We start from the raw sequence: 23,099 nt of genomic DNA, 5'->3' as shown, positions 1-23,099 counted from the left end.
AAACACAGAGATAAACCCACAGGATAATATGAAAAACCTGTGGTTTCACTGAGTGTAACGCGCTCGTGTCTCCAGCAGGTGGCGCTGATGTAAACACTGCGGACACTCCAGCCTCTCCTTCCTGTTCCTGCGGCTCCTCCGGAGCTAAAGCTAAAAACACTTTGTAAAAATGTCCAAAGTCCTGGAGCTCCGGGCGCTGGTGGCTCAGCGGTTAGAGGCGGCGGCAGAGGAGATCTTTCAGCTGTTCGAGAGGAGCCTGGCGGAGTTTGAGGAGGAGCTGAGGGAGAAGAACCACCGGAGGCAGCGGCTAACGGAGCTGCGGAGCCCCGCAGGCCTGCAGCCCGGGGCCGGGGGCCACTGTCCCCCCGGGATGATCCACCCTCCCCCCGGGACGGTCCACTCTCCCCCCGGGCCGGTCCACTCTCTCCCCGGGCCGGTCCCGGGGCTGACGGGGGTGAAAGAGGAGCCGCTCAAACAGGAGGAGGAGCCGCTGCCGGTGTGAGTTTTGTCCTGAGGAAACGTTTCTTCATCATTTCAGTGTGAATTATTTTTGCCCAGTTTGTCGAATATATAAATCTGACTCAATCTGACGATAATGTGTAGATTTGTGGCATTTGAAGCATAAAAAGAAATTGACAAAATGTGACAAAAATTTTGATAAAAATTGACAAAAAAAATTGACAAAAAAATGACAAAAAAATGATTAAAAAATGGATAAAAAATGACAAAAAAATTGACACAAAAATTGACAAAAAATGGATAAAAAATGACAAAAAAATGATGAAAAAAAATGTGATTAAAAAATTACAAAAATGAGTGGAATACCCAACAAAAAAAAATGTAAAAAGCTCCTCTCGGTTCAGGCGGGAGTTAAGAGTTTAACCTCTTCTTTTAACTGCGTTAATGATAAACTGCAGCTCTGTTTGTGGCCGTTTTATTTCCAGGTCGGTCCCAGAGTTCAGTGTCGTCCGTGTGAAGAGTGAAGAGTCGCCACTGACTCAGCGCAGACAAACTGAGCACCGAGAGGAAGCGCAGAAGGGGGAGGAGCCACGTTTCCACTCACAGCCTGACGAACACGGCGAGCGCTCGTCCGACGCCGACTGGGAACCATTCAGCGGAACAGCGGTTACCGGAGGCCACGGCAACGCTGACTCCTCCCCTAAACTCCAGTCTGCAGAGCCCGGAGGAGCTCATGGAGGAGCTCATGGAGGAGCTCAGGGAGGAGCTCATGGAGGAGCTCAGGGAGGAGCTCAGGGAGGAGCTCATGGAGGAGCTCATGGAGGAGCTCATGGAGGAGCTCAGGGAGGAGCTCAGGGAGGAGCTCAGGGAGGAGCTCAGGGAGGAGCTCATGGAGGAGCTCATGGAGGAGCTCATGGAGGAGCTCAGGGAGGAGCTCAGGGAGGAGCTCATGGAGGAGCCGTGAGGAAACAGGAGTGCCCCTTCTGTCTGAGGAGGTTCACCTGTAACGCCAACCTACAGGTGCACCTCAGGAACCACACGGGGGAGAGGCCCTACAGCTGCTCCGTCTGCGAGCAAACCTTCGCCCACAAGAACATCCTGGTGAACCACAGGCGGAGGCACACGGGGGAGAAGCCCTACAGCTGCTCGCGCTGCGGGAAGACCTTCGCCCACAACAGCACCCTGAGCGCCCACATGCGGGTGCACACGGGGGAGAAGCCCTTCAGCTGCACGCTCTGCGACAAGACCTTCGCCCAGAGGAGCACCCTGGACAAGCACCTGAGGATCCACCGCGGGGAGAAGCCCCACAGCTGCTCCGTGTGCCAGAAACCCTTCGCCCAGAAGAGCGACCTGAACGCCCACGCCCGCACCCACACGGGGGAGAAGCCCTACAGCTGCTCCGTCTGCCAGAAGGAGTTCGCCGTCAAGTCCAACCTGTACCGGCACATGGGGACTCACGGGGAAGGTCTGAAGAGCTGCTGAGGGACGGGCGGGGGGGGCTCCTCTGGGGTCCGGGGGTCTGGGATAAGCCGACACATGGGGACTCACGGGGAAGGTCTGAAGAGCTGCTGAGGGGCAGACGGGGGGGGCTCCTCTGGGGTCCGGAGGTCTGGGATAAGTACAGGAGGCAGATCCTGAAATATATTTATCTGACCATCCAAGAGTAAAGCCTTAACCCCTAAACTCCCGCCTGAACCGAGCTTCTCCAGCTTTACCCCAATCCAAAAGCTTCAGGGAAAAAGGTGTGAAAATAGCAACAAAACTGAGACGAAAACAATGATGGAAATGTGACAAAAGTGAGAAAAAATGGCCGAAAAGTGACAAAAAATGGACCAAAAAAGTGATAAGAATTTGACCAAGAAAATCCAAAAAATTGATCAAAAAATGCCAAAAAATTAGAAAAATTTGACAAAAAAGTGAGAAAAAATTGACTAAAAATTGAGACAAAATGGACAAAAAAACGACAAAAATTGGACAAAAAAGTGAGAAAAAATTGACAAAAAATTGAGAAAAAATGGCCGAAAAGTGACAAAAAATGGACTAAAAAAGTGATAAGAATTTGACCAAAAAAATCGTAAAATTTGATTAAAAAGTGAGAAGAATTTGACGAAAAATTGAGAAAAAATGGCCGAAAAGTGACAAAAAATGGACCAAAAAAGTGAGAAAAAATTGACGAAAAATTGAGAAAAAATGGCCGAAAAGTGACAAGAATTTGACCAAAAAAATCAAAAAATTTGACCAAAAAATGCCAGAAATTGAGAAAAAAATGACTAAAAAGTGAGAAAAAAGTGAGAAAAAATGGACGAAAAAATGACAAAAAAGTGAGAAAAATTTGACAAAAAAATGTGAAAAAATACCAGAAAAAGTGACAAAAATGGACAAAAAAGTGATAAGAATTTGACAAAAAAAAATTCGAAAAATTTGACCAAAAAGTGACAAAAAATCACGAAAATTTGACAAAAAAGTGACAAAAAATTGACCAAAAAAGTGATAAGAATTTGACAAAAAAAAATGTAAAATTTGACGAAAAAATTACAAAAAAGTCAGGAAAATTTGACAAAAATGAGTCGACTGCCCAACATAAAAAGTGATGAAAAAAAATCTGATGATGTGAGGAAAAAGATCAGTTTAGTTTTGTAGGTCTTAGCTTTCAAATGAGGCGTTACACTGGCCTACAGGATTTGGGTAAAGCTGAACTGGAGAAAAAGCTCTGGGTTCAGGCGGGAGTTAAGAGGTTAAAGGTAAATAAAAGTATTACATTGTAGAACATTGACTGAAGCTCCTGAAGCCCAGAGTGATGTTACAGAGTCATGTTTGTCTCTGTTCGTGTCAGAAGTTTGTGTTTTTTTCCTGCTCGTGGATAAAACTGTCGGCAGATGTGAAGCCGCTCCTTCTAACTGGCCTCGGTCTGAAGTGGGCGTGGTCAGGCAGCCGCATCATCAGTGTCGCCTTCACTGCCTTATCCAGCCCAAATCACCCATAATGCACCACGGCGCTCAAGAAAAGAAAAACGGTTGAGTCAGTGTTTATGTTCAATCTCTTTACAAAAAGCTGAGATTTGGTCAAATAATTACTTTTAGTTTTTTTTTTTAAATCAATGATAGAAAAACTGAATCTATGATTTGTTTTATTAACCTCTGAACTCCCGCCTGAACCGAGAGGATCTTTTTCTTCACGTCATCACATTTTTTTCCCATCATTTTTTTGTTGGGTATTCAACTCATTTTTGTAACTTTTTTTTCTTTTTTTTGTCAATTTTTTATCACATTTTTGTCTTTTTTTGTCACATTTTTTTCTAATTTTTTTCTAATATTGTTTAATTTTTTTGTCACATTTTTTTCTAATTTTTTTGTAATTTTTTTTGTATTTTTTTGTCACATTTTTGTCATTTGTTCGTACATTTTTGGTCAATTTCTTGTGACATTTTTGCCACTTTTTTATCAATGTTTTCTCACTTTTTTGTCACATTTCCATCATTGTTTTCGTCTCAGTTTTGTTGCTATTTTCACACCTTTTTTCCAGAAGCTTTTGGATTGGGGTAAAGCCAAACTGGAGAAAACGTGCTCGGTTCAGGTGGGAGTTAAGGGGTTAACTTTATTATTTGATTCAAACATTCAAGAAAATGTCACTGCTTCATGTCACTGCTAGTGCATGTCTATGGTATCAGCTAGCCTGCATTAAAAACAGTGTGACCCGCTCCACAGAGCACCTGAGACACTTATAACACCAGACTAACCATATACATGTCTGTGTCCATAGAATCATTTACAAGAACTTATATTTGAGCAGCATCAGCTTCGTAGTTGTATAAGCTACGCAGCGGCGGAGTGATCTGCGAGAAAATAGTCCCTCAGGTCAGTTATATTCCTTAAAATGACTCTATGGACACAGACATTTATATGGTTAGTCTGGTGTTATAAGTGATTTGCCAGTTTTTAATGCAGGCTAGCTGATACCATAGACATGCACTAGCCTTGCATTAGCCTAGCGCCACGAAACTCTTCCAACATAAGAACTGCATGAACACGTAGAAAAAAAAATATCTCCAGAAATCAGCAACACTCTGGATAACGAGGACATGAGGCCCTATGTCAAACATCCTGAAACATCCCTTTAATAAAGCATGAACTTTTAGTCTGAGTCACCGTCCAGTTCAGGAAGATTACAACAAAAACATCACTGACGCTTTAGAAGCTTCTGATTGGCTGGTTTTAAAAGAAGAGCTTCTGATTGGCTGGTTTTAAATGAAGAGCTTCTGATTGGCTGGTTTTAAATGAAGAGCTTCTGAGCTTTCACTGCAGTTTATTTATTTACTCTAAATGTTTGTGGATCATTGAGTCGTATGAACTCATAAATGAAGACTCTGTGACTGGACTCTCGCTGCTGAAGCTCAGAAATATGTGAAATAAACAACACTTTTTATACAGACTTTTTAATAAAATACAAGAAACCCAGTGATAAATGTGGTCGTTTTCACTTTGGAGCTTTGTTTATTCACACACATGAACATCACTTTAAGTATAAACACTTTCCTCATGGACAGATTTTGGAAATGAGTTCTGAATTGACTTATTTCTCATTGACTTTCTGCAGCGTTTAAACAGGTGGGAGGAGCTTAAAGTGAGTTCATTTGGAGAATCAGGAAGTGAAACTACTGGATATTTTAGTTTCAGATCAATAAAACTGTCAACGTTTGAGTTTTTGATAAAGATTCACCAAAACAATCCACTGATATCGACTCATTACTGAAACACAAACTGGATCAACCCGTTCAGATTAAAGTCAGTGTAAATGTTTAAATTATACAAACTCAAAGCAGAAAAATAAAACATGAAAAAACCAAGCAAACACAAGAGGATAAGGTTTTTTTTTTTTACCTAAACGTCTGCAAAAAATTAAATACAAAAATCAATCTTTGCTGTTTGACTAAAATGTTCCATAAACTCCCAGCATGAAAACAATAAATTAGCTGAATTTGAACAAAAGTGTTTCCACAAACTGGAAGAAGAGACGTTACAGAAAAAGAGATAAAACTAATAAAACAAAAGTGCAAAAACTCAAAGCTTCGAAACCGTCAGAGAAACTTGTGTCAGACGTGGCTCAGCTCAAAGTGAACGTGTTTCATGGACAGATTCTTCTCCAGACCTTTAAGAAACACGGACAGAAACAAAGTCTCAAACCAGAGGAGACGCCTCGAGAAGAAGAGGAGGAGGAGGAGGAGGAAGAGGAGGAAGAGGAGGAGGAAGAGGAGGAGGAGGAGGAGGAGGAGGTGCAGCTTTGGACGAACCGCTGTTACCTGTGAACGAGACACAGAAACACAGGAGACAGTGAGAGGAAATCTGACATTTATACTCAGCCTGTTAATTGTTGTTATTGTAACAGGGGTCAAAACGTAGTGCTCCGCAAGCTCTAATTTTGGGTGGGGTTCGCGAGAGAAAATAATAAAAGTTGGCTCAGTGGCGCCCCCTCAAACCGGCAGTTTACACTGAGTCAATGTAGGACCGGTCGCAAAAAAATCATCGTACAAAAGTGACATTGGCCAGGGACATAGACCACGTCAGGACATGTCAAAAATGATATTATGACCCCGCCCTAAATGCTACAGGAAGTCGGCCATCTTGGCCCGAACCTCAAACCTGCAAAATCGTACCTCTTGAACTTCTGGCCCCTGATCCCCGAGTTTTCAATGGAAAGCCTCCAATTTTGGCCAACATGTCCCAAACCCATGTGGCTTTCAAAATCATCAACTACATTTTTTTTTTTACATTATTGGGCGTGGTCATGACAAGGCCGCAACTGAGAGGCCATTTTCAGCAAATTTCAAAGCCTCATATCTTTCACAGACTTGGCCGGATTGGAACGGACACAATTCGGCGCGCGTGCACATTCCCCACCTGGACCTAATGGTGTGCACACGCAGCCGCTATCGCCAAAAATGCCTTTAAATTGGCTTGTAAGTGGCTTGTAAGTGGCTTGTAAGTGGCTTGTAAGTGGCCCGCCCATCCTCCGTGAAAATGGAGTTCTTTGCCTGGCAGCATGTTGGACTCAGTCAGTTTCTCCTGAAATTCGTCAATTTTCCAAATTTCCCCCTTTACTCACAAAAGCCACAGTTTAAGACTCGTACGGACTCATTCTAACCCTCTGTCAACGAAAGATGTTTTAATTTGGACGTTTTTGCCTCCAAATTCAGGACTGCACAATCACAGGAAGTTCAGTTAGGCTGTTTCCTGTCCGTCTCTCTGTGTGTTCCTCGTACTATATGAGTCTCATCGATGAAAAACGGGGAAAGAACGTTTTCACAATATGCAGAACTAAAGAGAAAGAAGTGGGGGAAAGTAGGGAAACAAATGAGGCAACACTGGGGACAAGTTATTATTGTTATTACTATTATTATTATACTGTCATTGTGTCATTGTCAGAGAGTGTTGGTGTCAAGCTGATCCCAGTGCTGTCTCGTTCCCCTGTCACTATGGCCCACTATGGTCTATGGCCCACTATGGTCTATGGTCCACTGTGGTCTGTGGTCCACTGTGGTCTGTGGTCCACTATGGTCCACTATGGCCCACTATTGTCCACTATGGCCCACTATGGTCTATGGTCCACTCTGGTCCACTACTGCCTACAGAGCCTCTTAACCCCCAAAATAGCAATGAAAACGAAGATGAAAAACATTTTAAAAAGTGACAAAAAAAGCGGCAAAAGAGCGACAAAAATGTGCCGGAAAAACAACAATGACACAATAAAAATAAAGCGACAAAAACAAACGACTTAAGATGAAAACGCGTAAAAAAAAAGAAGACAAAAATGCAACGAAAAAAGATGAAAAAAATAAATAAAAAATACGAAACCACAACAAAAACGCTTCAAAAATCAGATTAAAATAATCTGCGGCAACGTGACAAAAAGATACGATCACGTTACTCGGCGCTCGCGGGTCGGCGCTCGCGGGGCCGTAATTATGTCAACGTGACCAAAACAAAATAATCCAGATAAAGTTCTCGCGGAGCCTCTGGCCTGAACGTGGTCCTGACTGTGAAAACACGGAGATGTTGTGAAGGTAATGAGTCAAAGGGTCTCACTGCGTCTCTGAGGGTCGAGGGTTCAACTCCTGCGTCTCTGAGGGTCGAGGGTTCAACTCCTGCGTCTCTGAGGGTCGAGGGTTCAACTCCTGCGTCTCTGAGGGTCGAGGGTTCAACTCCTGCGTCTCTGAGGGTCGAGGGTTCAACTCCTGCGTCTCTGAGGGTCGAGGGTTCAACTCCTGCATCACCTCAGGTTGACTCGACCCTACAAGAAAACCAGCCCAGTGTCAGACACAGAAACACACGACGCCGTTACAGTGAGTGAGGAGAGGTCAGTGTCCGGGTGGTGTCTCAGGACGGCGCGCGCAGTGGAGCCGCGGTGCCGGTGCGCACTGCGTAAAGACGCCTCGTCTGAAGGTCATGTGACCCGAGCTTTGGACCTAAACCCAGTTGGTCAGACTTATGTCCAGAGATGATCAAAGCACAGGACAGCGGGGTCATTCCTGCTTCCCGTTAAAGGCTTTAGCGCCAGTGCACATACGTGCACGGGTACGAGCGTGCACGTATGTGCGCACCAATATTCACAAACATCGTAATAAGTTGTTTATTTCATTCTAATCTTTGTCATTGCTGAAGAAAGTCAATTCAAACCATTTCAAACCTAACCAAACGAAACCTGACTTCCTCAAACAAGTCCTGTCGCTGCTCTCCCGTCTCTCAGCAGTGTTTCTGAAAAGTGCGGACCTCGTACGGGAGCTCTTTAGTTTGCATGGAGCAGCGCAATGTTTCACGTTCAGTTTGTTTTCTATAAATACCAACTTTGGCGCAGAGGAGCGGCTACGCAAAGTTTTGGCCTCATTTTGTGCGCAGCGAGCTTGATAAATGAGGCCCCAGGACTGGGCTGTTTGTCTGGAAACGAAGCAGAGAAAGACTCAGAGTGTGTCTCGTTAAACATCAGGCACATTTGACTTTGATTTTACCTTTGTATCTGCGGTACAGGAAGTATCCGATCAGGAAACAGACGGCAGCGGCGAGAACACACGCCGCCGCCGCCGCAATGTACGCCGTGTATTTCCTCTCTGTGAAAAACAAAACATGTATAAGAGTCTGATGTCGTTACAGCTGCTTTAAGGCGGAGCTTCAGGACTCAGGACCTGCTGATCCCAGGACGGTGAGACACAAATGACAAGTTTCTAAAATATAAAGTCAAATACTGTCAAATACTATCTGTAGATAAACGTGACATAAACCTACGCAGCTGAAATAAACAACATTTACATCAGTCAAAGTCATTTTTAAAGATGTTTCTTTGCTTTTATAGAAGAACATGTGTTAGATAAATCCCCTGACCCTCTGAAAGTGCGGCCCCCCAGTTGAAAACCGCTGCATGAAGCCACTTTTTACGTGAAGTTGATTCGTTTGTGTTTGACCTTTGACCCGGCCTTCAGCTCGGAGCCTTTACTTTCCATCACTGTGGCCTCTGAGAGTCTCCAGGATTAGAGTTCAGAATGAATGAATGTTTCCGTAACCATGGACACGGATCCATCCAGTGAAAACCTACCAGAAACACTAAAAACAACTGGTCCTGGAGCGTCTCAGGTCAAAGGTCAAAGATGAACTCTTTTACAAATGTGACTGGGTTCACCTGAGAGAAGAATCTGAACCTCTACAAGAATAACATGTTTGTAGAGCCGTAAACCCCAGAGCCATGACTGCGGCTCCTCTGACGTCCTCAGCCTCACCGTTGGTCCGGATCAGTCCAGGCTCCAGTGTGGTGACGAGGTCGTCTTTGACTCCGGACAGCTGGAACACACAGCTGTACCGTCCCCAGTCTCCGGGGGGGACCGAGGACAGGTCCAGGGACACGCTGCTCTGGAAGGTCCCGTCGTGGTTGGGCAGGATCTCCCCCCAGTCCCCCTGCAGGTCCTCCCCGTCTTTAGCCCAGAACAGCACGGCTCTGTCGGGGTAGAAGCCTGAGGCGAAGCAGGTGACCGGGGAGGAGGACGACTTCTGCAGGAGCGACACCTGGGGGAGCTCTGAGGGACGGGAGGGTTATTGTTATTGTGAAGAAGCCTCAGGCACAGGATCACTGAGTCTTTATTACAAACACAGCTTCATAAACACCGACACAAATCACATTTATCTGATATCGTTCACAGCCAGATCTGAACTGTGTCTATGAAGTCATGTTCATCAGCTTTAAAATGTACTAACACTGTGTGATAAGAGTCTCGTGAATCACAAAGATATAATGAAGTCACGGCTTTAGTGGAAACGTTTTCAAAAGTCCAGTCACAGAAACGTCAGAGTCACGACAGAACCTCTAAAGAAAGTCTGATCCTGGAGATTCTCTTTTTATCTTTTATTCACTAAACATTTATGCTTTAAGTGTAGATTTTTGATGTGGTGTTTCCTTCAGAAGTGAATCGTAATAATCCTCTTTCTAATGTTTAAGTGTAGAGATGTTTACCTGTCCTTTTCAGAGTCTTCTCTCCGTATCGCACATATCTCTTCAGATACTCAGCACAGTTGTGTTCGAGGCTGTTTTTCCATCGAGCAGCTTCTCCCTCCCTCTCCCACTTGAGTTTCGTGGGAAAGGCCTGTTGTTTGGGAGCGACCCAGGTCTGTGTCGTCCAGTCCAACGAGATAAAGTCTTCACCGTCAAACGCAGTCTGAACATATCCTCTGATCTCACCGGTCTCATCGTCCCAGTCACAGCCCTGCATCCTCTGATCTAAGTGTGAACCTGAACAGAGACTCAGAGTCACAGCCTGTCAAAGCTCCACAGACTCAGCAGCCATTTTTAAGAAAATAAATCGGATATCGACAGATACACAAACCCCCAGTATCGGTATCGGAAACAAAAAAGGTGGATCGGTGCATCTCTAGACCAAACCCCTCGGCCAAACCTTTATTTTATTATTATTATTTTAACATTAATTATTAACTGTTACTGTAGGAGCCATTATGGTTCATCTAGCCTGCAAGCGTTTGTTTACATTAGACGTCGTTGACCTACATTACATTCCACCACTTGGGGGCAGGATGGAGGCAAGTCTATATGGATACCCAGGTGCCAGTGGATGGGGTGTTTGGGTGACGGGAGGTCGCACGGTTTTTACCGCTTGCCATTAGGGCCCTTAGACTACCTCTACCACATGTAATATCCATGTCCAATCTGTCCAAACTATCATCTTGGGCCGTCACACACCTCAATCCATCGCCGCTGCCTCCAAAGCATGAAACTTAGCCTGGGTATCGTGTTTGGATCAAGCGCGTTATACCTGGATCCCCCGGCACCCAGAAGCGACCAAAGGTGAGACAGTTGTCGCTACACAAGTAAAAACCGCGACCCTTTGGGAAAGTACAAGCCACCATTTGGATGAATACTCGGAAAGTGCGCGCTACACAGCTGTCCTAGCCGCTACGACAAACAAGGAGCTACATTCGCTATCTACTTCCCACCGTCTCAAGTAAGCCTGAAATATAAGTTATGAGGCACTACAACGACACAAGACGTCTCCGGTGAGTGCAGTCATCTTTATTATCGATACGCTGTTTTGATGACGCTGTGGATTGAAGTTTATACGCAACGGCCTTGAGCTTACTCTGGAAGTTGAAGCTGTCCCGTAGCGCGTTAAGTATTCGTGGTGGCTTTTATTCATTCATGTTTCAAAGAATCGATATCCAGCAGGTTTAGTTGCGTGAATACGTTCGTGTTTCGTGCCATTTTTGGAGCGTTTTGGTCGTGCGTAAAGAAGACCAATAAAGCACAACGTAGCACGCCACTGCTGATTCATTGTTGAAAATGAGCGACAAGGACGTCGATAAAAACGACAATGCTGACATCGATCCTACGGGCATGCAAAGTGACAAAAGAGAAAGAAAATTATCGCTAAAGGGTTTGGCTTTAGCCTTGGAAAAAGTTCAGAAGGAAAGAAGTGAAATATTTAAACGCGCAAGCAAAGTGAAAGCAAAAATAACAGAACTCTGGCTATCAAACGAAAATATTACTGAGGTCCATCAACAGTTGAAATGCTTTAACGCATTATGTGAAAACGCGTCGTCTCTTCACGAAACATTTCTAAAAGATTTTAATTTGCCCCCGGACGAAAAACAAAAACAACAGGCCTGGTTCGAGGCAAAAAGGACAGCAAATGAAGAATTTGCGCGTAAAGTGCGCACTTGGCTGAATGAAAAGGGAGGTTCGGACGAAAAGGCGAACGAAAACGCAGACAAAAATATGAGTCTTACACACCTTCACAACGTGCCAACCGAGCAGGCTTACGAAAACGCCCGTAATAATGGTGATAAGGAGAATGCTGAGGCTGAAGCACAAGGCGCTGTCGGTGACAGCGTTCATCCCGAAGACAGCGCATCAAATGTATCTAAGCGCAGTCATATGTCCGGATTGAGCACAGCCTCTGCGCGCAGGCTGGCTATGGCTGACCAAGCAGCGTTAATGGAAAAGGCCGCCGCCCTAAAAAGAAGGCATGAGTTAGAGGAACAAGAGGAGAGACATAGACTGGAGGCTGAAAGAATAAGAAAATACAAGGAACAGATCGAGATGGAAGCCGAAATAGCCGCCGCTGCAGCTCGCGTGTCTATGTTGGAACTGAGCAGTGTTGCAGGAAGATCTGGCACCAACGGAATGAATTCTTACGTGAGCAAGGGATTAAGAGAAAGGAAACGAACAGAGTTCAATCCACAGGCTGAAGAGTTCGTGCCTCGGACTGCTCGGCTTGACTCGAGAGCGCCCCCTGCCCTGGCGCCGGTCGTAAGACCCAAGATACTCGGCAATGTAAAATCATACACGCAAACGATGCAGGCAGATATTAATGCCCCGTTTAAATTAGTGTCGCAAATAAGACATGGTCGATTCAAAGACACGACCAGTGAGTGCCATGCATCCTGCAGCTTCACAATCGCTCTCAAGTGTAAAATCACAACAATTCATCATGCCACAAGCTCCTATCGTCCCTGATAATGCTATTTGCACCATCATGCAAAGGCAAAACGAAATTACATCATTGCTCGTTCAGCAACAACTAGCAGCCACTCTGCCTCAACGGGACATTCCAATTTTTGATGGCAACCCATTGCAGTGTATTTCCTTCATGAGAGCATTTGAGCATTGTGTGGAGGAGAGGACAAGTAGCTATCAAGATTGTCTATATTTTTTGGAGCAATATACCAGGGGGCAGCCTAGGGAATTAGTAAGGAGCTGCATGCACATGCCGTCACAACAGGGCTATCAAAAGGCAAAGGGACTTTTAGTGGAGCATTTTGGAAACGAGCATAAAATGGCAACAGCATATATGGAGAAAGTATTTAACTGGCCTGTCATAAAATCCGAAGATGTCCAAGAACTAGAAGATTTTGCACTGTTCCTGAGAGGATGCTGCAATGCAATGTCAGAGATACAGTCCATGGAGGAGCTAAATGTGCCATCTCACATGAGGCAAGTAATCATGAAGTGGCCATATAAGCTGCGTGAGAAATGGAGAAACAAGGCCTGTGAGATACAGGAACGGAGAGGCTTTAGAGCTACTTTTATAGACCTGGTTAGCTTCCTCGAGTGTCAAGTTAAGATTCTCTCCCACCCCCTGTTTGGCGATATCTCTGACAGCCCTGCAGCAAGGGGTCCATATATGACCAAAGTTCAATCCAAGGGCAGCTTTAAGGGGAGCAGTTTTGCCACATCAATCTCTTCTATTGATGGTTCCACCTCCTCTTCGCACGTATATACACCAGAGCAACCAACACTCTCTAGTGATTCCCCAGTAATATGCTTTACTGTAAGCAGCCTCACCTCACGCTTAAATGTCCAAAGCTCAATAAAATGTCTCATAATGAGAAAATTGAATTCCTTAAGACCAAAGGAGTATGTTTTGGCTGCCTTAAGTTTGGTCACATGAGCAGGGAATGTAGGCGTCGTCTTACCTGTGACATATGCCAACTTAGACATCCCACTCTTCTGCATTCAGACAACAGGGTGCAGCAGGCTAAACCTCCCGAAACACCAGTGAGCAGTGCACTCGTGTCTCACCAGGCTAGCGTTTGTACTGGGGCCGGTGACCAGGATTTTACACTCTCCATTGTTCCTGTTAAAATCAAGTCCAAGAAAGGAGATAAAGTGCTGCAGACTTATGCCTTCTTGGATCCCGGGAGTACAGCCACCTTCATCACAAGTGCTCTTATGAACCATTTGAATGTACAAGGCACAAGAACTAACATTCTGTTGCGTACAATGGGACAGGAAAAGGTGGTACGGAGCCACTATCTTACAGGGCTGGAGATTTCCGAGCTGGAAGGAAATAGTTTTATCGAGCTGCCAGAAATCTATACACAAGACTCTATACCCGTCTCCAGATATAATATTCCTCGTCAGCGAGACATTGAGAAATGGGACCAATTTAAGGCCATCAGAATCCCAGAGCTGGACGCAGAGGTGGAGGTCTTGATCGGCACAAATGCTGCAAAACTTATGGAGCCGTGGGAGATTATCAATAGTAAAGATAATGGGCCGTACGCCGTCAGGACCCTGTTGGGGTGGGTCATAAACGGACCATTGAGAAGTGAAAACGGAGGCCAGGGGAGCTGCCCGATCGCTCATGTCAACCGGATTTCCGTGGCCAAACTGAAGGAGCTGCTGGTATCTCAATACAACCAAGAGTTTACTGAAAGGGCACCGGAGGAGGATCACGAAATGTCAATGGACGACAAGAAATTCATGGGAATAACGGAAAAATCAACCTGTATGAAAGACGGACATTACAGTATGGACCTACCCTTTAATAAGGAGGCCATAACGATGCCCAATAACCGATGCGTTGTGGAACAGCGGCTTCAGAGCCTCAAAAGGAAATTTCATAGAAACGAGAAATACAAGAAGGAGTACATGGCAGTTATTGCTGACTTGATTGACAAAGGATATGCACAGGTGGTTCCTCAAGATCAACTGGAGCCCAGTCATGGAAGCGTATGGTAACTGCCCAATCACGGAGTCTACCACCCACGAAAACTGTCTCTGCGAGTTGTCTTTGATTGTGGGGCAAGCTACAAGGGCACCTCACTGAATGGCCAGCTTCTACAGGGGCCGGACCTTACCAACTCTCTCTTTGGTGTTTTGACAAGGTTTCGAGAAGAGACTGTCGCATTGATGACCGATATACAGGCCATGTACCATCAGGTGAAGGTGTCAGACAAGCATGTGGATTTCCTCCGCTTCCTGTGGTGGCCCTCCGGAGATACATCAATAAGCCCAGTGGAGTACCGTATGACCGTGCATATTTTTGGAGCAGTCTCTTCGCCTAGCTGTGCCAACTATGCTCTGAGGAAGACTGCAGCAGAAAACATGGACGGCTACCCCAAGCAGGTGACTGATACTATTCAGAACAACTTTTACGTGGACGACTGCCTAAAATCTGTGGCCACGGAAAAGGAAGCAGTTCAGTTGGTGGTGGATCTTACCGACTTGTGTTCAAAGGGAGGTTTCCAACTACTGAAGTGGACAAGCAACAGTCGTACAGTACTGGCGTCTATTCCCGAAGAAAGGCGCTCTAGACCAATGAGACAGCTACACCTGGATGAAGAGAGTCTGCCCGTGGAGAAAGCTCTGGGTCTTAGCTGGTGCGCCGAGAGTGATGCTTTCACCTTCCAGCTCACTCTGGAAAGGAAACCTTACACCAGGCGCGGCATTCTCTCTATGGTCAGTTCCATCTTCGACCCTCTGGGCTTCCTGGCACCTTTCACTCTGCTGCCAAAGCTGTTGCTGCAGGAAATGTGCAGATTAAACCTTTCATGGGATGAACCTATACCCCATTCAATGGCACAAAGTTGGGCAGCATGGCATAAAGATCTGGGGAAAATGGCTGAGGTTAAAGTCAGGCGCTGCATTAAACCTAGCAACTTCACAGGCCCACTGCACACGCAGTTACATCACTTTGCAGACGGCAGTGAACATGGATATGGGACTGTGTCTTACCTGAGGCTGCAGGACGAGAGAGGAAGAGTGCATTTGGCATTCATGCTCGGAAAGGCCAGGGTAGCACCACTAAAACAGACAACGATTCCACGTTTAGAGCTCACGGCCGCTGTGCTTGCTGCGAAGGTGGATGGGATGTTGAAGAAGGAGCTGTCCCTCCAGTTGAGCAGTTCATGTTTTTGGACAGATAGCCAAACAGTGCTGAAGTATATTAACAACAACTCCAAGCGGTTTCACACCTTCGTGGCAAATAGAGTGGCTACTATAAGACAAGCAACAGACATGTCCCAGTGGAGGTATATTGGCACAAAGTCCAATCCAGCAGACGAAGCCTCCAGAGGTCTTACAGCAGACAACTTCGTGGCCTGGTTAAATGGTCCTGACTTTCTTAAAGGACCCGAGCAGGGGTGGCCAAAGCCCTTTGTGCCCCAGCCCGTTCCATCTGAGGATCCAGAGGTGAAGAGGGATGTTTTGGTGTATGCCATTGACACTCTACCCATGGGTCCCACCAGTACACTGTTGTGCTATTTTTCGAGCTGGACCAAGTTGAAGACCTCGGTAGCTTGGATCCTGAAGCTAAAAGACATCCTGTGGAACTTCAGCCGTAAAAGAAAGGAAGTAGTGTCTGCGCTGTGTTTGGCCGACTCTTCCATAGTCTCTGCTCGTGTAGAGGAGGAGATGAAGAAAGCTAGAGCTGCAGTTGTCAAACAAACACTGTCAGTGAATGATCTTACTAGAGCAGAAACCGCCATCATCTGTCACAGTCAGCAAGTAGCATTCAGAGAAGAAATCAGTGATCTGCTGAGTGGAGCACCCGTTGTGAAGAGCAAGAGTGAGATCTACAAGCTCGATCCAGTACTGTGCCAAGGTGTACTGCGAGTGGGTGGAAGGTTAAGTCGGTCAGCCTTGCCTGAAGAGCAGAAACATCCGGCTATTCTTTCTAAAGGAGAGCATATATCCAAGCTTATTCTGCGACATATTCATCAACAGCTTGGACACGCAGGAAAAAATCACATGCTCTCAGCTCTCAGGAGAAGATACTGGATCACTAACGCCAACTCCGCCTGTAGGAGGATAATTTCTGAATGTGTTGTCTGCAGACGCTACAGAGGCCAGCCCAGGGAGCAGAAAATGGCTGACATGCCTGAGGAACGCATCCATCCAGACTTGCCACCTTTCACCAATGTAGGAGTGGATTATTTCGGGCCTATTGAGGTGAAGAGAGGACGAACAATGGTCAAAAGATATGGCGTTATTTTTACCTGCATGGCCAGCCGGGCTATACATTTGGAAGTAGCACACTCACTCACTACTGACTCCTGCATTAATGCTATTAGACGTTTTGTATGCCGAAGAGGCCCTGTGCGGCAGATGAGGTCGGATAATGGCACAAATTTTATAGGTGCAGAGCGAGAGTTGAGGGAGGCGTTGACCGCTATGGATCACGATAAGATTCACCAAGCTCTCTTGTCAAAGGAAATCGATTGGATTTTTAATCCACCTGCTGCATCTCACCACGGAGGTGTGTGGGAGCGCCTCATTAGGATGGTCAGAAAGGTGTTGTTTTCTGTCTTGCAACAGCAGACCCTGGATGACGAAAACCTTAACACCATCTTGTGTGAAGTGGAGGCTATTCTCAACGACCGCCCTATTACAGGAGTATCTGAAGACGGACACGATTTGGAACCTTTAACCCCAAACCACATTTTGCTGCTCAAGGGCAAGCCCGTCCTCCCTCCTGGTACCTTTCAGACAAATGACTTGTACGTCAGAAGACGCTGGAGACAGGTGCAATATCTTTCAGACCTGTTCTGGAAAAGATGGATAAGAGAGTACTTGCCCCTTCTCCAGGAGAGACAGAAGTGGTCTAAGCCTCGGAGAAGCTTCACAGTTGGTGACATCGTGGTTGTGATGGATCACACTGCTCCTCGCGGTTCTTGGATCTTGGGAAAGATTATCAATACTTACCCAGATAAAAAGGGACTAGTGTGGGCTGTCCAGCTGAAGACAAAGACGGGACAACTGGACAGGCCCATCTCCAAAATTTGCCTTCTCCAAGAGGCAGTGTAAAAAAAATAAAAAAAAATAAAAAAAAAACAAGGAAGAAAGAAGAAAAAAACAAAACAAAACACCAACCACAACTTAATGGACTCCTGTTTGATGCTAGGGGAATTGTGCTGTCTACACAATTGGGGCCGGAGTGTAGGAGCCATTATGGTTCATCTAGCCTGCAAGCGTTTGTTTACATTAGACGTCGTTGACCTACATTACATTCCACCACTTGGGGGCAGGATGGAGGCAAGTCTATATGGATACCCAGGTGCCAGTGGATGGGGTGTTTGGGTGACGGGAGGTCGCACGGTTTTTACCGCTTGCCATTAGGGCCCTTAGACTACCTCTACCACATGTAATATCCATGTCCAATCTGTCCAAACTATCATCTTGGGCCGTCACACACCTCAATCCATCGCCGCTGCCTCCAAAGCATGAAACTTAGCCTGGGTATCGTGTTTGGATCAAGCACGTTATACCTGGATCCCCCGGCACCCAGAAGCGACCAAAGGTGAGACAGTTGTCGCTACAGTTACATCATCACATGTGTTTCCTTTAATCAAACTAAATCAGTGACTCGTCTTTTATTCGGTTAAAGGTCAAAGTTCAGACTCACCTCCGGTCACGTTCAGACGCTGCTTTACTGTTTCAATGTTGACTTTTCCCACCTGCTCATCATTCAAAAGGTTCTGAGTCTGTACCTCCCAGAAATGAGGATCCTCGTCTGTCAGTCTGCTTATCCAGTCCTGTTTAGGCACGAGTCTCTTTGTGTCACTGTCATAACGACCGATCTCCAGGTCGTTCACCAAACCGACTGAAACGTACTGAGGGAAACCTGAGATCTGAGATGAAGCCGTCTGGAAATATCTCAAAGTGTGAATCACTGAAAGAAGAAAATCACAGGTTTAGATCTGGAGGAACAGGTGAAAACTGTGCAATAAACACCTTATAACATGAGCAGGGGCGGCCTGGCCATATGTCTGTTCTGGAAGAGCACAGAAGGGCCACCGGTCCCGCCTCTGAATGTTTCTCCTTAACCTCGCTCTTACCCCCGCCTTAACACACCTTTACCCAAATCTAAAAGCTTAAAAGAAAACCATCAAAACAGTGACGAAAACGAAAAATCATATTGATCATCTTGTGAAAAAATGATCCAAATATGTTGGTTTATTTTATAAATTGAGACATTTTCTTCCTCTTCAGGCACTATTAATCTTGTATCGTTCCCGTTTGGATCCCCGTCTACATTACTGCAACGTGATCTGGTGCAACACATTCCCCAGTTTTCTTTTGAAATGACAAGCCCTCCAAAAGAAAGCCATTCGAGCCGTGTCTTAGTTTAACGGCCCCACTGACTCCTTTTTCTATAAATACAAGCTGCTCAAACTCACGGAGTGCAACTTCTTTCAAAATGCATGTGTAATGTATAATGTCATGTTTAGACCTAAGGACAGACTGGCTCATCCCAACCTCTACACCTGCTCATGATCACAACACGAGACATAAAACCCTCTTAAAGGGAAAAACCAGGACACTCAAGTGTACAAGTCTCAGTGCGGCGTAAAGGCCCAGGAATGTGGAACAAACTGACATTAAAACTGCAACATCTTTGGTCATTTTTAGAAAGAAATTAAAAATTGAGCTTCTAGGAAAATACAATAACCCCTAGCTGGAGCTCTAATATAAATAAATAAATGAATAGACAAATACAAATAAATAAAAGCTTGTGTCCGATGGTAGTATGTCCCAATGTGTGTGAGCTTATAGTGTGTACTCTTTTAAATTGATGCATTGCTAAAGTAATAAAAGTAAGATATGGTAGTTTTAGATTAGAGAAGGTTAGGTTAGTTATAGGTTTGGAAGGAAATAGGCACGAAAGGTAATGTTTCCGAGGTTGCTAATGTATTAATGTATGTTTTTGTTTTTAAAGTAAATCCACAAACACAGAAACAGAAAGTGTTAGCAGAGACTGAATCGGCTAAACTCCACAGAACAAATGTAAACATGTATAAATATAAATATACTGACTGGATTCAGCGACTCCCAACAGGAAAACAACAGCACAAAACTTCATGACGCAAAATCCTCCAAACGTGTGAGAGAAAAGCGATTCAGACACGGAGGGTTCGGAGACGCTTTACTTTCGCTTTAGATTTGGACTTTACGTCACGTCGTCCAATCAGAATCCGGCAGAGCGTCGACGTCACGTGTGTCCGGGCAGATGTGAAGCGCAGAGGTTCTTTCTAAAGAGAGAGGAAAGAAACCAGAGTAAAACACGTGACTGTGAGAGAAGCTAAAGTCTGACAACACGGTGTGAAAATCTTTAAACTTAAACCTTTGAGTAAAGTTTGAGCTGATTCTGCTTCAAATCCAGATGAAGCGTTTCCTGTAAAGCTGCAGTGACGTCACAAACACGAACCTGCGCAAAGACACTTTCAGTTTAAAGCGTCGGACTCAGAATCTGTAAATGATGCAGAAAAAAAAACTGATTTATCGACAGAAAAGTCCGGAAAAATCACTGTTTATTTCACAGTGGAGGAAACTGAGACGATACTGTACATTTTACAAACATCTGCTGCAAATATGACTGTTTTACCTGTGAATATTCAATAAATAATACACGGATCGATTCTGTTACTTTATTCACAGTTCGATAATGGAACATGTAGTTTTGCACATTCTGTAACTACAATTACTCTTTTATTCTACATTTTCTGTAACTGTTACAGGTTTACTCTGTTAACCTCTTAACTCCCGCCTGAACCGAGAGGATCTTTTTCCTCACGTTAAGCAGATTTTTTGTCCATCATTTCTTTGTTGGATTTTCAACTCATTTTGTAACTTTTTTGTCATTTTTTTGTCATTTTTTGTCACATTTTTTTCGTCTATTTTTCGTCAAATTTTCTATCAATTTTTTGTTATTTTTTCATAAATTTTTAATCAAATTTTTAATAATTTTTTCGTCATTTTTTTCACATTTTTGTCATTTTTTTGTCACATTTTTATCATTTTTTTGTCACATTTTTTGTCAAATTTTTAATAATTTTTTCGTCTATTTTTTGTCCAATTTTTTATCAATTTTTTGTTATTTTTTGTCACATTTTTGTCATTTTTTTGTCAATATTTTGTCAGTTTTTTGCCACATTTCCATCATTGTTTTCGAATCATTTTTGTAACTTTTTCGTCTATTTTTTGTCAATTTTTTTTATCAATTTTTTGTTATTTTTTCATAAATTTTTAATCACATTTTTATCATTTTTCGTCACTTTTTTGTCACATTTCCATCTTTGTTTTCGTCTCAGTTTTGTTGCTATTTTCACAGCTTTTTTCCAGAAGCTTTTGGATTGAGGTAAAGCCAAACTGGAGAAAATGTGCTCGGTTCAGGCGGGAGTTAAGGGGTTAATATTCATTATTTATATGCAGCACATTATGGAAGACACTTTACTGATGGTTTGTTGAAGTTTAAAGGCAGTAAACTAAGAGCTGGGGACACACAGTAAAAACAGCGCGTAAGCTAGTTTCCACACTCTTACAATCTTTCATTTAAATTAACTTTAGCCATGAAATCAACAACACAAATACGTCAAACTTGTGCTTCTACATCACTATAAACGCGCCTTGTTCCTCTACAAAGGCGTAGCTAATAATAAAACGCATATTTGTTCGCTCCGCCGTAACCTTTTCTTTCACTCTGCTGTTGCTGTGAAGCCTGTGTGAGGTTAGCGGAAACAGCTCTTTCAAAATAAAAGCGCTGAATCTTAAACAGGAAATTAACCGTAGCTTATGGCAAACGCAAAAAATAAAAGCAACAAACACTTCGAAGTTATTTACATTATAAACTTCACAGTTAGTTACAGCCTAATCCAGTTGGTTAAGCTGATATTGGTCGGATTAACCGATGCACTGGTCAGAAAAGTAGGGCTGAAACAACTAATCGATTAATCGACAACTAATCGATTACTAAAATAGTTGTCAACTATTCCAGTAATCGATTAATGGTTTTCTAGTGAACACAGACTAAAATTGAGCAAAAAAGACATGACAATTATGTATTTTGGATGAAAACCTCCTTTGTTTTTTAAAGTGAGGGTCTGCAGTGTTTTGTACATCGTAAATTTCATAAATATCTGTCTTTGTCTCGTCCAATCAGAGCAGAATTAGCACAAAGAGCCTCCTACAAACGTTTACTTTAAGTTTACTCCATCCACGTGTCCTCAAGCGGCGCCACTTTAGCTCTATGTGAGAACATTTTTAAAAAAAAATACAGTTTCCTTGCACCTTTCACAGCCAAGCGATTAATTGATTAATCGTGAAAATAATCGGTCGATTAATCGATTACCAAAGTTAGTTGCAGCCCTACAGAAAAGCGACAGATCTGTTGGTTTTGGGACAAACCAGTTTTATTGGTGATAAACATTAAAAGTCTTTTATTAAGAAACATTTGTTGCAGCTCAGACTTACAGAGTCTCACCAGGAGGGGGCAGCAGAGCTAATGCAGGAGTCCCGACGCCTTTTATTTCTGTTCATGTCACAAAGAAGTTCATACTTTGTTCCGGCTCGTTGATAAAACTGTTAAAGAGTTAAATAAAAACACAGAAGAAAAGTCCTGCTCATTTTCTGAACCAGAGAAAACGACTTTAATTCATGTCTGAAGTAGGTGTAAAATAAACAACACTTGGCTTTTTATTCAGATTTTTTAATAAAATGTAATAAACAAACCCAGTGATAAATGTGGTCGTTTTCACTTTGGAGCTTTATTTACTCACACAGTTAATGTATTTATTTATTACCCCATAATTCACGGCAACAAGTCGAGAAATAAGTGAACGTCCCTGATTTGAGAAATGATTTATATATTTATATTATTACATTTACACTTCCAGAACATCACTTTAAGTATAAACACTTTCCTCATGGACAGATTTTGGAAATGAGTTCTGAATTGACTTATTTCTCTGTGACTTTCTGCAGCGTTGAAACAGGTGTGGGAGGAGCTTAAAGTGAGTTCATTTGGAGAATCAGGAAGTGAAACTACTGGATATTTTAGTTTCAGATCAATAAAACTGTCACGAGTTTAAGTTTTTGATAAAGATTCACCAAAACAATCCACTTATATCGACTCATTACTGAAACACAAACACAAACTGGATCAACCCGTTCAGATTAAAGTCAGTGTAAATGTTTAAATTATACAAACTCAAAGCAGAAAAATAAAACATGAAAAAACTACATAAACACAAGAGGTTAAGTTTTTTTTTTTTGTACCTAAACGTCTAAAAAAATTCAAGAAAAAAAACGATCTTTTCTGTTTGAGTAAAATGTTCCATAAACTCCCAGCATAAAAACAATAAATGAGCTTAATTTGAGCAAAAGTATTTCCACAAACTGGAAGAAGAGACGTTACAGAAAAAGAGATAAAACTAATAAAACAAAAGTGCAAAAACTCAAAGCTTCAAAACCATCAGAGAAACTTGTGTCAGACGTGGCTCAGCTCAAAGTGAACGTGTTTCATGGACAGATTCTTCTCCAGACCTTTAAGAAGCACGGACAGAAACAAAGTCTCAGACCAGAGGAGACGCCTC

The 23,099-nt window shown here is 43.7% G+C and overlaps 2 protein-coding genes across 2 annotated transcripts; one reads left to right on the top strand and one right to left on the bottom strand.

The window, feature by feature from the left end:
• The first annotated feature begins 87 nt into the window (after positions 1-87).
• LOC306971968 (uncharacterized protein) lies at positions 88-2,045 on the top strand. The gene is made up of 3 exons (XM_079568411.1): positions 88-498; positions 945-1,924; positions 2,015-2,045. The coding sequence occupies exons 1-3, from the start codon at positions 170-172 to the stop codon at positions 2,029-2,031; spliced, it is 1,326 nt and encodes a 441-aa protein (XP_079424537.1). The 5' UTR covers positions 88-169; the 3' UTR covers positions 2,032-2,045.
• A 5,489-nt stretch (positions 2,046-7,534) lies between these two features.
• Positions 7,535-18,385, bottom strand: LOC306971967 (class I histocompatibility antigen, F10 alpha chain-like; the record flags this gene model as incomplete). The annotated part of the gene is made up of 5 exons (XM_079568410.1): positions 18,134-18,385; positions 9,949-10,224; positions 9,221-9,514; positions 8,459-8,557; positions 7,535-7,743 (listed from the first exon to the last, which is right to left on the bottom strand). Exons 2-5 carry the CDS (start codon positions 10,202-10,204, stop codon positions 7,535-7,537), a joined length of 858 nt encoding a protein of 285 aa, XP_079424536.1. The 5' UTR covers positions 10,205-10,224; positions 18,134-18,385.
• Between the last annotated feature and the right edge of the window lie 4,714 nt (positions 18,386-23,099).

This window comes from Gobius niger (assembly GCF_951799975.1).
Source record: "Gobius niger genome assembly, chromosome: 12".
Taxonomy (NCBI): Eukaryota; Metazoa; Chordata; class Actinopteri; order Gobiiformes; family Gobiidae; genus Gobius; species Gobius niger.
The sequence above is the reverse complement of the archived record's forward strand: the minus strand, read 5'-3'. Positions and strand labels throughout refer to the sequence as shown.